This window comes from Meriones unguiculatus, chromosome 6 (assembly GCF_030254825.1).
Source record: "Meriones unguiculatus strain TT.TT164.6M chromosome 6, Bangor_MerUng_6.1, whole genome shotgun sequence".
NCBI classification, from domain to species: domain Eukaryota; kingdom Metazoa; phylum Chordata; class Mammalia; order Rodentia; family Muridae; genus Meriones; species Meriones unguiculatus.
In genome coordinates this window covers 2,687,402-2,702,657 of record NC_083354.1, presented here as the reverse complement: position 1 = coordinate 2,702,657, position 15,256 = coordinate 2,687,402, and the positions used below count along the sequence as shown (strand labels likewise).

The window sequence follows — 15,256 nt, the reverse complement described above, 5'->3', positions numbered from 1 at the left end:
AGAAAGAGAGCAACTGTATCCAAAGGAACAGATTTAAACAGCTTGTGTTGGCCAGAAGTCCAAGTGAGTTTAGTTTTGAGGATCTTTGATCAGATACTGGATCCTAATGCTAGGTAGTGATTTTTCAGACAGTTTCTTGAGATTCAGAATTTAACAGCTGGCAAGAATCCCCAGAGATGGCACAAAGCGACTATTAAAATAATTGCTAGATGCCGACCCAAACCAGTGGCTCATAGTAAGTGAGGCTGAGCTGCAGAAACATTGCCATGGACAGCAGAAGTAAGGATTACTGGGCTCAGAGAAGGGCATTCTGGGATATACAAACTATATACAGCCCCCCCGCCCCCAAGCCAGATAGAATATGCTGATGAGAAGCCCCAGTTTACCGACAATCTTTTTTACTGACCCTCAGAGGGCCAGGATGGACAGGAGCCAAAGCTGATATATAACCAGATTTGTTGACAAGTAGTGAGAGGGGTTACAGGTCTCTAAAGAGAAGCCTGATGGGCGCAGCTGTCATCAAGGTCAACACCAGTGTGTGCGAGAGAATGACCCACAGTTATGAAAGATGACAGACACAGGTTTGCCTAGGCTGCCACTCAGTGTCTGCTACCAGAAGAAATCAAAGACAAATGGCTACACAATTGAAAGCAGTTAACGCAATAAGGTTGCAATTGCTTGTACAATTTCCAAACTTGAGCTAATCTTTTACCCAGAATTCACGGAAAGAACAGATCTGCTCTCCAGAAGACAAGGCTTTGCAATACTTGGGCAAGAATATGTGGCAATAATTCTCCCAGTTCCTCAGAGGAATCTACAATGCTTCATCAGGTAGCTACACAGGCAGAAAGGGATCAGCTCTTTTGAGGACTCTGGCCACAGAGCCTGCAGTAATATCTGGAGATTTGAAACATCACCAGATGTTCCCGCTCCTCCCCTTGTTAGAAGCAACGTGAAGGGCAGTAATAAGTAGGGGCCCAACCAGGTCCTCAAAACAGTTTGAATGAGAGCACAATTCTATCCTGTGTGGGACTTCTCAACTGAGATATTCTAATTTCATACTTCCTAAGTGTGTCACGATATTCACAAGCCCCTGACCTATATGATAAGAGCAATCATAGAACAAAGAAAGGGGACTTGACACCTCTTCATCTCCCATTGCATCTATGCCAATAAGTAACTTAAAAAGCCAGAATGGTTTTGATGGTGGGGCCATGGCAAACTAGTGGCTGCTAGCAATTTCAGTAGCACACAGTGGTCCTCGGTACTATTACCCAAGTCCATGCTGCAGCACAGCTCTGCCCCTTGTCCACTCCTATCTCTTCCTTCTTCCTCCTACTGTTCCAATAGCACTCAGTGCCTTCCATCTCAGTCTGGTGTCCAGTAACTCCAGCTGCAATAGTTATTCCCTAACCATGAACTTAAGTCATGTTTCCTTTTAAAGTGAACTTATCTGTACTACCCTAACTGAGTAATGCTTGGTTTCACTCCTAGACAGATTCTAAAGGGACAGTATCAATACGATATATTTTTAAGTCTTTGATATTTTTCTCTGCGAAGGGCCTAGAAGTAGAACAGCTCACCTCTTCCGGATATATTCTCCTTTTCTCCATTTTTTTTTTTTTTTTTTTTGAGCAGAGTCTCATTTTGGAACTTAGAGTAATCCTCCTGCTTCAGTTTCTAAATTCCTAGGATTACAGGCATGAGCAAGCATGCCTGGCTATTGATGTTTCGTGCATTAAAAATTACTGTTGAATCTGTTGATCCTCTTTTTCATGTATCTTAAGTAGTCCCTTAATTTAATATTTAAAATGTAAGCTGTTTTCTGATCCTGTATGGAAAAAGATCATTCCAACTTGGTTCCTATCTTAGTTTCTCCAGAAAGGTTTTCAATGTTTCTATATACTTTTTTTCTAGTCACCATCATTTAGGTGCTTATAACTTGCTTTATAATTTCTCTGTAAATATAATGAACTTATTTAGGCAGATTTTAAAATTATAAACTGACAGTGAAGCAAAATATCTTGTGAGCTTCGTTTCCTTTTCTTTTAAGTGGCTTCATGGCACTACTTGAACAATCTCTGAATTATGCTGTTACTTAGGAAGTTGATAAGTTTTTAGGGTAAAACCTTTTAAAGTACTTGTGAATAACAAGTAGAAATGAATGCCGTCACAAAACGTTGGTCTAAAACTGAAGTTTCTCGACTATTTCTAAGAATAAATATAACTTAATGTATAAGTAGAATAATAACAAATTAATCCAGCCTGTTCTTTTAAAAGTATTCCATACTGATTTAAATCTGCATTCAATCCCATGATGAACAATTCAATGTATTTAAATCCTATGCAAAGTGATGAAAAACTTTTTTTCTGTTGGTTACGATTTTTTTTTTTTTCAATGCAGTTTATTCAGGAACATTGAACAATCCTCGGACCCCGGGGAAAGCCAGCCCACAGCTTAAATAGCCTCTGGGTAGCCAACCCAGGCGTGCCACGGGGGCAATGCAGATAGGTCCACATACATGGAAGCAAGCCAGATCCTCGGCCTTAGCCAAATGTGGAGTTGTTCGTGACAGAGAGCACTCACCATCGGGAAGGTGGGAGGCAGAAACCAGCTCCATCTTTAAGGCATAGCATTCCGCAGCTCTCTACAGTTCCCCCTTTTTGTTTTAGACGCAACAGGCAAGAGTAGAGGTCTGATCTCTGATATTAGAAATAAATTGGGACTTTGTACAGATGTTCATTTAGGTGTCATCCACCCAAAGAGCATCAGACCGTCCGATACCTTTTTCTCAGAGGCGGGACCTGGGGCATCAACCCGCATGCAATCAGACATGCTCTTCTCTGGGTCCAAAGCGGCTGACCCTGAGTGCAGTGCTTAGCCTCGCATCCTGAGCGTATCATGAGATTCCAGTGATAAAGTTACTAACACACAAAGTACAACCACCAAAGCACATATGTATTTTTAAACAATGATGGTTTTGTGGCTGCACACTAACAAAATCAATGTCAGTCAGTTGGCATGACAAAACTCCCTCAGAATATGTTACTAAAATTATTGCAGAATCTCCAAGCTGAAACATCTTATGGTACTACTAGGCCCATAATCAAATGCTTACTATAGTAGATGAAAACACAGTAGTACATTCAATCAAATACTGCTGACTTAAACAGAGATGCAGTAACTGCAATTGATAGCCTGGTTTTCCCCCTATTATAGGCTTTGGGGTTGTATAGCTCACAGTCCCCACTTCTACTACAGAAGGGCCCAATATCAGCTGTAAACATGAATGAAGAGAAGATCTTACTGGCAGCCAGAAAGAATTGCAGACTGCCAAAAATGTAAAAGGAAAAAAAAAAGAAAGAAAAAGGCTTCCTTTTTGTATTTACTGCTATTGCCAAGCTCCCTATTTCCCATCAGCATGCATTTCAGATGAGATCTGCGGGTTCACTGTGCTAAGGCGGAGACCATCATATATTCCAATGACAACAATGATGCTTCTAAGAACAAGGCTCCTTGAGGGATATGAACAGAGATAGTGTTGGAGGAAAGATACATGGTGCTACATGTATACAAAGTTGTGAAGAGAGGAAAAGAGAGAGGGAGGGAGGGAGGGAGGGAGGGAGGGAGGGAGGGAGGGAGGGAGGGAGGGAGGGAGGGAGGGAGAAGAGGAAGGAAAAGATGGGAGAGGAGAAGAATAGAGACAGGCAGAGAGGGAAGACAGAGAGAAAGAAAGACAAAAAGAAAAAATGAATTCATTCATTATCAGTTATAAGTATTAAACCATACTGAATCAAACTTAGGAGATTTTAAAAGGTATGTAGTTTGAGATAAGATGTTTGAATTATATAGATAAAAATTATACATACTTGGAAGAAACTGCCTCCATGAATTCATCCAAAAACTTGTCATATTCAGAACCTCTGACTCTCCTCTGCCGCAGGCCAATGTACAGTGGATCTTTAAGTAACTCCTAGTGTTAAAAAAAAAAAAAAGCAGATGGCATAGAAAGAATTAGCAATGAGAAAGTCATTTACCTTTCCTTAGTCTGTTTTATCATCTATGTAACAGACAGAAATAAAAAATAAAATCCTGACATACTGATTCAGAGTAGCCTAGTCACTACTTACCTAATACTTTATAGAGTACAACCATTTTGTTCACAAACCAAATAAGAAAAATAATTACGAAATGTTAAAACATTCTGGGTTAATCTGGGGTAAAGAAAAATAATTATAATATGTCAGTGGTGCTCATTAGAAAAGCTCGACTCAGATTTTATAAGTAAAATTTCTCACACATGGAAATAATGTTGAGTTTTAAAGATTTACAACAGCTTATGAATGCAAAGATAACAATCCTTTTCATAGATTTATTTCCATTTCCAAAAAAAGAAATCTTCAAATATTTTGAGTATACTTGTTATATGACTACTAACTTAAGAGAGAATATTTTCAGCCTTGACCAAGTTTTTCTTAAGCTTTTGTTCCTCTCTCTCCTCCTTCCCACTTTTTCTCTCCTTTCTCCCTTCTCCCTCTCATAGTCTTTCCAGACAGGGCTTTTCTGTTTAGCCTTGGATGTCCTGAAACTCTCTCTGTAGACCAGATGTCTTGAACTCACAGACATCTGCTTGCCTCTGCCTCCTGAGTGTTGGGATTAAAGGTGTACACCATCACCACCCAGCCTAAAATGTTCCTCTTCTTCCTCTTCTTCCTTTTTTTATTTTCCTTCAAGACAATGTTTCTCTGTGTAACAAGAGTCCTGGCTGTCCTTGACTCATTTTGTAGACCAGGCTGGCTTCAAACCCAGAGATCCACTTGCCTCTGCCTCCCAAGTACTAGGATTAAAGGTGTGTGCCACCATGACCAGCTTTCTTAAGTTTTTAAACTTTCTACTTTGCTTTCTTAAACTGAAGGAGCTAAGACACCACTATTCCGTTCAAGTATTGGCATAAATAACACTTAACATTATTTTAATAAATCAATTTTTAAACTGAGGTATAATGTAGATAGTGTAAAATATGACCATTAGTGGCAAAAGTTTTCAGTAATTAAAAATATCTGTGAAAAAACATAGCTAACAACCTATTTTACAGTGAAAGACTGAATTATCTTTAGATTCTAAACAAAGCAAGACTTATCTGTCCTCACCACTTTCCTTCATTATTACACTAGAAACACTAGCTATTACAATAAGGCAAGAAAAAGACAAGTATACAGATTGGAAAGGGAAGAACTAAACACTTTGTATTTGCATAAACATAATTATGTAAATATAAAATGCCAATCTACAAAATATTATTTTTATTATATATTAATGTAGTTTATATTTACTTAATTATAATTATAATATAATTAAATTACTTAATTTAATTATAAGTTAAGTTATATAATTATAATTATCAATTACATAATTAAATAAGTTAATTTAATTATATTAACTTAATTTAATATAGTCATAGATGTAAGAACATGCAGAAACAAATATATTGCTACAAATAAAATTGTAATGAACAGTTGAGATAAAATGTAACTTCATTTTATAAAGGTAATCCAAACCACAAAATTCACAGCAAAATATTTATCAATATGTGCATAAAAGCAGAACACTAAAAACCACAAAGCACTGCTTTTCAAAAACCTCTAAATAGTTTTAAATGCAGACTATAGACAAATTCTTATGAACAGGAGGGGATACCTCAGAAGGCAGAATCAAGAACTCACAAGAAGGCCAAAGCAAAAGCTTGAAAACAATGAGCTACATAAATCAACTCTGAGGCAACAAAACTGGGCCATCAGCAGGTAGCTTGCTTGATGTCCAGAGATTCTTTATTGGCTATGGACCTTCTAGAACCATAGGATTCCCATTTCTCCAATTTTGACTGGGAATGTTGGTAGTCGGTATTCTGTCCCTGACTTGTCACTATAAGTTTGGTACCTGAGAAGACATAAATAAAGGTACGGGGGAAGCAAAGAACAAGCATCCTCTGCATCTAGACCTGATCTGCATGAGAGGACCTTGACTTTGGACCCACCCCTGTTATTGGGATGGAAACTTTAGAGTCTGAGATGGAAATCCTTGTATTGTGTAGGTATAATGCAAGCAATTTATGAAGAATGAAAATTTAAATGAAGAAAAGTACACTTGTCCTAGCCATCCAAACTTTCCTATCATCCAGACCAAACTACACCCTACATGGTCATAAACATTAATAAAAGAGTAATTTTAAGCCACTGGGACTGGAGGTACTTTGTGACAGACAAATATATTCTTTCAGATTTGGTGATGTTAGGTTGGTTCAACTATTTGAATCTTCTGAAGTAGGGTTTATTTAAAGCCAATAGAAACCACGGCCAAGAGCATACCTGTTGTCCTGTGTAATTATTAATAGCATTTTCTCTCATTGTGAAATCTCCTTAGTTTGACCAATACACCTTACTTGCAATGTACTGCTTAACAAGTAGTTAAGGTTTTTGCTCACTGGAAGCTAACATGTTAAATCACACAAATGTAAAATATGAAATCTGAAACCAAGGAGTGCTATAAAGTCCAGCTGTTCCTTAAGGCATAAAAAATTCTTTAAACAACCCATTGGCAGGCTTCTGGGCAGCCGGGGTTAAACTGCCAATGTGCTACTAATGGCTGCCAATATTAAAATACTTTCTCCAAGTCTGGAATATATTTAGCCTCCAAATATAAGATTTAGCAAAAAGAAAAAAAGAAGAAAAACACAGTTGAGAAAAACTGTGCCCCTTGTCTTTTCTTCTAGTCTTTCCCACACTGATAACTGAAGCACATGACATAAAGAAGCAGAACTGAGGCAGCTCGACGGGTACTGGCATTTTCTACTAAGGCAGATGTCCTGAGTTCAGTTCCCAGAATGCACAGGGTAGAAAAAAAAAAGAGAAAACCTCCACAGGCTGTCATCTCTTACACACAGATACACAAATAAATGGAAAAAAGAGAAAAATAATTGTAATAGTTGAATTTAAGATTTATGAAGCTGGGCACAGTGGTGCATACCTGTCATCCCAGCACTCAGGGAGGCAGAAGCAGGCAGATCTCTGTGAGTTCGAGGCCAGCCTGGTCTACAAAGTAAATCCAGGACAGCCAACGCTGCACAGAGAAACCCTGTTTTGAAAAACAAACAAACAAACAAACAATGCTATCTATAAAAGGACAGTCAAGGCTACACAGAGAAACCCTGTCTTGATAAACAACAACAAAAAGACTTATGAAAAAAAGTGTTGAGATGAATTACAATGCTATATAATTCTTCAATTATGATAACTGAAAGAATGTATTTAAAAGAAATTGTTTTAGTTATCATAAAATTTAATTTTAGAAGCTAGTGTATTTTTAGAGATTTAACAAAATCTCTAAAATTAATATATACATAAAATTAATATATACAAAATTAATATATACAAATGTGATTTAGAAGTGAACAAGCCAGAGGAGGGCAATGGTTATGCAGGAGGACAGTGGTGGAAGGGAGTGAATGAAAGCAAGTTATAATGTCATGTATGTGTGAAGACACAGTGATGGAACCTATTACTTAGTATTCTAACCTAAAAAAAAGGGAATAGATTATTCTAGTTTACAGGCTGTCACAACAGGAGGTGCCATGAATACTTCACATTATAAAAACCTTATTGTGACTAGCCACCTAGTTCAAGCTGACTTCCTCATGCATGTACACATGTGTGCTACCTACACGCATGTGCTCCTGCACACATAAACACATGTACATCACATCCATACACATATGCAAAAATAAGAATACAACAGCATTTTAGACACTGAAGGACAAATTTGAAGGTAAATAGTGAAAATTAGAAAGCAGGGAGAATTCTCCAATATAACGTGATTCATTTAAAAAGCAGACAATATGAAAAATCCAAGACAACCAAGCAACTTGACCAAGCTCTAAGACCCACCTTGAAGAAACCATTTGATTCTGATGACTCATGCATTCTACCAATTAAAGAATCCATTGTAGATGCCAGTAATTAAATTTCTCTATGTCTACATGATAACCTTATACACACACACACACACACACACACACACACACAAAGCCCAGGTGGGGACTAGAGAAATGGCTCTTTAGTTAAGAGCTCTAGCTACTGCAGAAGGGGACCTGAGTCAGTTCTCGGCACCCACATGGTGGCTCACAACCATCTGTGACTCCAGCTACAGAGAACAGCTCTAACATCATGGGTACCAGGCACTATGTGGTGGAAACATATCCACGCAAACAAAATACATATACAAATGAATATAAATAAATAAATCACTTTAAAGGCCCAAGTTTAAAACTGTTCAAATAATTATATGCTTATTTAATAGTTTTCATTATTCTTTAATAACCCCTAGAATTTAAGATACACCATAGACCTTGCAGGTTTTATTTTATTTGACATCCATATATCATCTCAGTTTGTTTTAAAAATATAAAAACTAAAGTAAAATCTTATTTTTAATATACACATACAATTTATAACAGTATTTTAAAACAGGTTCGTTTTGATAGCTAAGTCATTTCTATTAGTATTGAAAAAGAAAATATCAGAAAAACCATATTTTAAATCGAAATATTTCCATGGATAAAGGTTAAATAAGCATTCATGTACAGGAGCCAAATGCGATTTTGTTCATGTATGATAAACATAACAACTGTTTGTTTAATGACGGAAAGACTCTAAAATATTAATGTGGAAGAAAAGTTGAACTCCAAATCATATACCCCAGGTTCAACACAGATGTTTTGAATAGTAAGATCCCAAGCTGATTAAATTTAATAAGATCTAGGAAATTAGTTCCTGTACAGTAATTCATGTGCTTCAGATAATGGCACCAATACTTATCAAAGCACTTGAGACCATTAAGATAGATAAAGCATGATCGTTTTATAGAAGTGAAAAAATAACAGAAAGCTATTTTCTTATAAAAGTTGGGAGCAGGGCTGGAGAGATGGCTCACAGGTTAAGAGCACTGGCTGTTCTTCCAAAGGTCCTGAGTTCATTTCCCAGCAACCACATGGTGGCTCACAACCATCAATACTGAGATCCTATGCCCTCTTCTGGGCTGCAGGAACACATGCAGGCAGAATAATGTATTAAAAAAAAAAAAAGAGTTGGGGGGTCAGAGCTGAGGGGAGTGGGGTAACCTAGAAAAAACAATGAATGAATTTCATGAAGCTCAAGAAATATGGTCTCATAGTGCAAACTTCGACATCATTTTTAAAGACAGCTGGCTGTTTTCTACCCTCAAAATGATTACCTCATTTTCTGTTCCCACGTCCAAAGTGACAGGCAGACAGTGCTGTGGGTTCACCCCTCCACATGCTGTGTACAGGGCCAGTTTGCCCACAGGGATGCCCATCCCATTACAACCCAGGTCTCCCAAGCCGAGGATACGCTCTCCGTCAGTTACCACAATAGCCTAGAAGAAAGAAAAGACAAAAAGTTTTTATTCGGTCCTGGTCTCTAGTCCTGATGGTAATGCCCTGCAATAAAACACTGAGCTGCAAGAAAATATACATTAAATATGCATATACTGGATATTTAATCATAGCCATGATGGAAGAAGGGGAAAGGAAATGGGTTTTATCTATATATGCTGAGCATTATATAAAGGTATGACATGTATGATTAGTTATATTCTGGTAAAAAGAAGAGGTGTGAAATAGAAATTCAAACAACCCAAATAACTTACTAAGAGGGGAAATGAGAAATTGGAGCTCAAATTGGAAACAAAAAAGCATAAAGCAGCTAGTGCCCCTCGGTGCAATAGAGGAGGGTCCAAAATGACACACTGCAGAAGTGCTAGGCAGACGAGGTAGCCACACCTCTGCTCCAGAACGCTCTGACCTCTTTCTCCCAGAAGCCCGACACTGTGCCGTTACCTCTAAACCATGCCCCGAACAGCACGCTACACTAATTACCTGGTGACCTTTCCCTAGAACTGACGAATTCTGCTTGGCTTATTTCTATCTACTTAGAATAATAATGAATTCTATATAGTACTTATTTTACAGAATATAGGACTTATTTTACAGAATTTAATATCATCATTAGAAATCATTAGAATGAATTCATTCTCTGTCTTCATTCTATGATTCATGGTCACAATATAAATTAAAACAAACCTAGTTTATTAGATAAGCTAAAGTACTGTAGTACATAAAATATCCATGGAATGGCAGTTATGTGACCCTACATAAAGGAATTAACTCAAGTTTTTATTTCTTACTTATTTTCTTTAAATTCACTTATTTGATGTGTATGGGTGTTCTGCCTGCTTGTATGTCTGGGTATGACATGCATGCTTGGTTACCCACCGAGGCTAGAAGTGGGCACTGGATTCCCTTGGACTGGGTGATTGTGAGTGCTGGGAATCAAGCCTGGAGTCTTGAGATGGCACCAGTAAGTCAAACGTCTAAGCCATCATTCCAGCCCCTCTATTTCTTAGTTTAAAAAGAGACTAATGGTGTGCCTTCAGAGTGGCTCTGTTTGCTTGAGACTGTAATTCCAGCATCTGGGTACAACAGCACCCAGTAGACAGTAAGTACTAGATGAATCCACGGATACAGACAGTGAAATCATGATATATAAAAATCTTACCACAGTACTTGTATTTTACCTTCTTAAAAAAAAATGTGGCTACTGTTCGTATCCTTAAAAAATCACCTGCTCTTTAATTACCTCCCCCTGGGGGGAACAGCCTTACCAGGCCACAGAAGGTGACAATGCAGCCACTCCTGATGAGATTTGATAGACTAAGATCAGAAGGAGAGGGGGACCTCCCCTATCAGTGGACTTGGGGAGGGGTATGTGTGAAGAAGGAGGAGGGAGGGTGGGATTGGGAGGGGGGAGGGGTTTGTAGGGGGGATACAAAGTGAATAAAGTGTAACTAATAAAAGTTAAAAAAAATCAAAAAAATTACAGCACTCTACTGGGGTTCTAGAGTACACTCACACCATCCTCTCACATTAAAGATCACCAGAATCTAAACTGCCTAGATGAGCCACCTAGGCAGTCCATGGATCCGGCAGCTGGGTCTGCTCTGAGCACTGTGCTCCTTCCACCACTCTGTATTGCCGGGTATTCATTAAAATGTACCGCTGATAAGGCTGCACAGAGAGGACAATGCAGCCAGTCCTGAGGAGACCTGACAGGCTGGGGTCAGAGGGAAGGGGAGGAGGACCACCCCATAAGTGGACTGGGGGAGGGGCATGGAAGGAGAAGAGGAAGGAAGGGTGGGGTTGGGAGGAGAAGAGGGAAGGAGCTATAGGTGGGATACAAAGTGAATAAACTGTGATTAATAAAAATAAAAATGTACTGCTGAGATCTGCTGTTTTAATTTTTCATGTCCTGTAAGATACAACTACTGAAAAGTTGTTTTAAAAGTAAATATACTAATTAACTTAAACTAGTTAATGGTTAATCAATCAGACTCATGATCATGTCAGGTATTAGTCAGATATATCTCAGAAATACACATCCTACGTTGAACAGATAGTAAAAATGTAGAAAACAGCAATGTTGGCCTATTCAGATTTATGAGACAGACAGACAGACAGACAGATAGACAGACAGAGAGAGGTAGATAAAGATAGATGATTATACTCTATATACATATAAATAGATGGTCTTCAAAAACATCAGAGACCTACAGAATATGGCACTTAAAGATGTTTTTATTAATTTAAGGCCTTTTTTACTTGAGACATGTCAGTGCCTGGCAACAACTCCAGCTTACACCAACAAAGATGATGAGCATCATAGAATCTCCTTTTGGATATAGCTTTATTAATGGCAGCCTAGCCACTGGGCAAAAATGCCCCAGCTCTCTCTACAGACAACACGCTGTCCAAAATGGACAAGACTTGGATGCCAGCTGAGTTGACTGTCAGGCTCCACCATGACAGTTACACTAAGTAAGTCCTTTATATTTCCTGCTTCATGATTATGTCTGTTGGATATACTGGGCCAAAAGGTTGAAGACAATGCTCCAACATTATAGAGAGAGAATGGGTGATTGACCAGGCAATAACTGTGTCATCTCTTAGCTGCTTGCCTGCACTTCCTATTTTATTCCTTCTTAAGTCTCTGATGGGATTGAAGACTAGACAGTTAATAGTTTGTTAGGCTTCAGTTGTTTAGGAATTAAGAAAGTGTTTTATGGCCTAGAAAGATGCTTTTTTAAGATGATAAATACAAGATATGATAGAGAATGATGTATATACAAAACTTAGGTTCACCTACATAGGACAGACAGCACTTTCTTCAAGGTTGCCAAATAGAAATGAGCTAAACACTTTGAATATAACTTTTACATATGGCTTTTCTGATTCTTTCATAACTGTTTTTACTGTATGTAGCTTATTATAAATAAAGTCCATATGCAAAAAAGTAAATACACTTAAAAGAGGTAAAATTATTTCATAAACTCCATTTTGAAAACTTTTCCCTCTCTAACTGCAAGGAGTCAGTCACCATTTCCCCTAATTGCAATGGGTTGATATATTCATGCTCTGACAGAAAAGGTAACACATACCATGTGTAACACAGCTCTAATTTTCAGAAATATATATGCTACTATTGAACACTATAACCCATTTTTTCAGGGTCCAGATAATTCAGGTGTCCATTTAGTAGACACGATTTCATTTAATGTGCTGTCACAGAGAGAGGCATTAGATACACTGCTGATGATACGTACTCTCATAAATGCACTGCTCAACACAGGAAACCCAGTTTTAAATAGTACACACTGTCATCTACTCGATAGCAGACCTACGTTAAATGAATTATATCTTAAATATGAAGATTTTGAAAGCATTTTGTTGTTGTTGTTGTACTTAATTTTTATTCCCTAGACTCCATATAGAACCATTACCTACCAAAATTATGACCATATATGGAGGCATTTTTTAAAATTTGAGATACTTATATCTTAGCTTAGCTTAGTATAATTTTGGAAAATTTTCAACACTACAGAGTCTTAACAGGGATCACTTCCTCCTTGCCTGGCCTCAGGGGATGAGGATATGCTCACTCCTGATGTGACTTGATATGCTGGGGAGGGTTGATACGGGGGGGGAGGGACTTCCCTTTTCTTGGGGGAAAGAGAGGAGAGAAGGGGGCCACTGGAGGAAGAGGAGGGAGGGGGCACCCTTGGGGTAGAAAGTAAATAAACTGAAATATATTTTAAAAAATTAAAAAATAAATAAAATGACAAAATCTTAACAGCAAAAATGTTTGCGACAAAATATCTTCAGAATGAGCAAACAGAACATCTATACTACCATGCACTGTACATTTTATCTTATAAATCATCTTTGTTACATGTGTGTGTTCATTTACACAGCAGAGACCATATCGTACTTTTCAGTATATTACAATCAAGTGCTGACTTATTTAGTGTCCTGTGCCAAACACTACCCTAAGCTTTTAAAATTCTATAGGGCTTTGAGGTCCAGGGATAAAGGAAGACTATTAATGAAGCCAAATATGTGGAGTTCAGCTACATAGAGAAGAGCTACATAGACAAGAGTTCAGCTACTGAGAAGAGCAAGAAGCAGGGTGACTGCCTAAGGCCTAGCTGTTACGGTGACAAGGCAAGGTACTGATTAGAACTCCACTCAGGAACTATTTTTCTGAACTGCCTTGTTGATTCTATGATCCTTTCAACTTTCTGCTTAAAGACACATATCAAGCCAGGGGATGGCTCAGCAGAAGCCACCAAAAGAACTCGCCACAGAAGGCTGACCAGACTTCAGATCCCATAATCAAGGTTGTGAAGTGAATGCACCCACATTCACACATATACACACATTACACTCATATCACATACACACACGTTCACATCACACTAACATACATGCACATACACAAACATACACACATGCACACACATCATACATATCACATGTATGCATGCACACACACACACACACACGCAGAAATTATTACACTAAGTTTCATTAACTCATAGCTCCTAAGGTCATAATGATAAAAACAATGATTTAACAGGTTTCTTCTGCCTACTTTGAACTTGGTGGGTCATTAAACACAGCAAATACAATAAAGGAGTTTGCTTAAAGAATTATATGCCCTACAACTTCAACATACACACACACACACACACACACACACACACATATACATATACAATGACTTTATAAAGAATGAAACATCAAGAAATTAGAAATAACAGGACAAGTCTCTAAATAACTTTACAATAAAATTACTATACCATAGAGAAATCAGAGCTATTAATTAGGTGGCAGTCAACACTGCTCACAGCAAACGTGAGTGTGCCTATAATATAAACTGTTTCATATGATAGAAAAGGAAACAAAGTACCTCAGTGCAAAATCACTGGTAACTTACCTTGACAACATCTTCTGGCCACGCATTAAGAACTGAAGCAATATGCCCTTTGTCGTGGATACTAATAAAGAGTCCTCTGGAGAAAAAAAAAAAAAGTTTTAATTTTACTTCAAACCTGTCAAATGGCCATCAACATTAGTAAAAACTTAAATCTATTAATATATCTCCATCTTAATTCAACTACTGAAAAAGTATTTTCTTAAATAATGGCTAGAAATTCTATAAGTAAGAGGCGGGGGATACAGCTCGATTGGCAGAGGGCCTATGAGTCACGCATGAAGCCCTGGACTTGACAGCCAACACTGTACTGAACTGGACATGGCACTAGGGGGAGGGGAAGAAGACAGATGGATCCCTGAAGCTCACTGGCAAGACACCCCAGGGAAATCAGTGAGCTTCTGACTCAATGAAAAACCCTTCTTAAATAAAGAACAACTGAGAAAGATTACAAATACTGACCTCTGGGCCAGCAAATAAGTTTAGATGTGCACACATACAAGTATGCACACACACAAATATACACATACCACACTAGTAAAAACAGTTTAGAGCATGTGCTATTCTTGCAGGGGTCCACATTCAGCTCCCAGCACCCACAGCAGGCAACTCACAACTGCCTATAACTCAAGCTCCAGCGGATATGCTGCCCTCTTCTGGCCTCCAAAAGCATCTGTACTCGTGTGCACATCCCCAGACACAGACTACATAGGTATAAGAAGAGGAGAGGGAGAGGGAGAGGGAGAGGGAGAGGGAGAGGGAGAGGGAGAGGGAGAGGGAGAGGGAGAGGGAGAGGGAGAGGGAGAGGGAGAGGGAGAGGGAGAGGGAGAGGGAGAGGGAGAGGGAGAGGGAGAGG

The 15,256-nt window shown here is 38.4% G+C and overlaps 1 protein-coding gene across 1 annotated transcript in view; it reads right to left on the bottom strand.

Annotated features, from left to right (window-relative positions):
• Me1 (malic enzyme 1) overlaps window positions 1-15,256 on the bottom strand; it is a 117,428-nt gene that overhangs the window by 63,062 nt on the left and 39,110 nt on the right. Inside the window, exons 4-6 of the mRNA XM_021639668.2 lie at window positions 14,404-14,479; window positions 9,287-9,448; window positions 3,871-3,974 (exon numbers count right to left, since the gene is read on the bottom strand). Of these exons, the coding sequence (XP_021495343.1) occupies window positions 3,871-3,974; window positions 9,287-9,448; window positions 14,404-14,479 (342 nt within the window). The remainder of the gene's footprint in view (window positions 1-3,870; window positions 3,975-9,286; window positions 9,449-14,403; window positions 14,480-15,256) is intronic.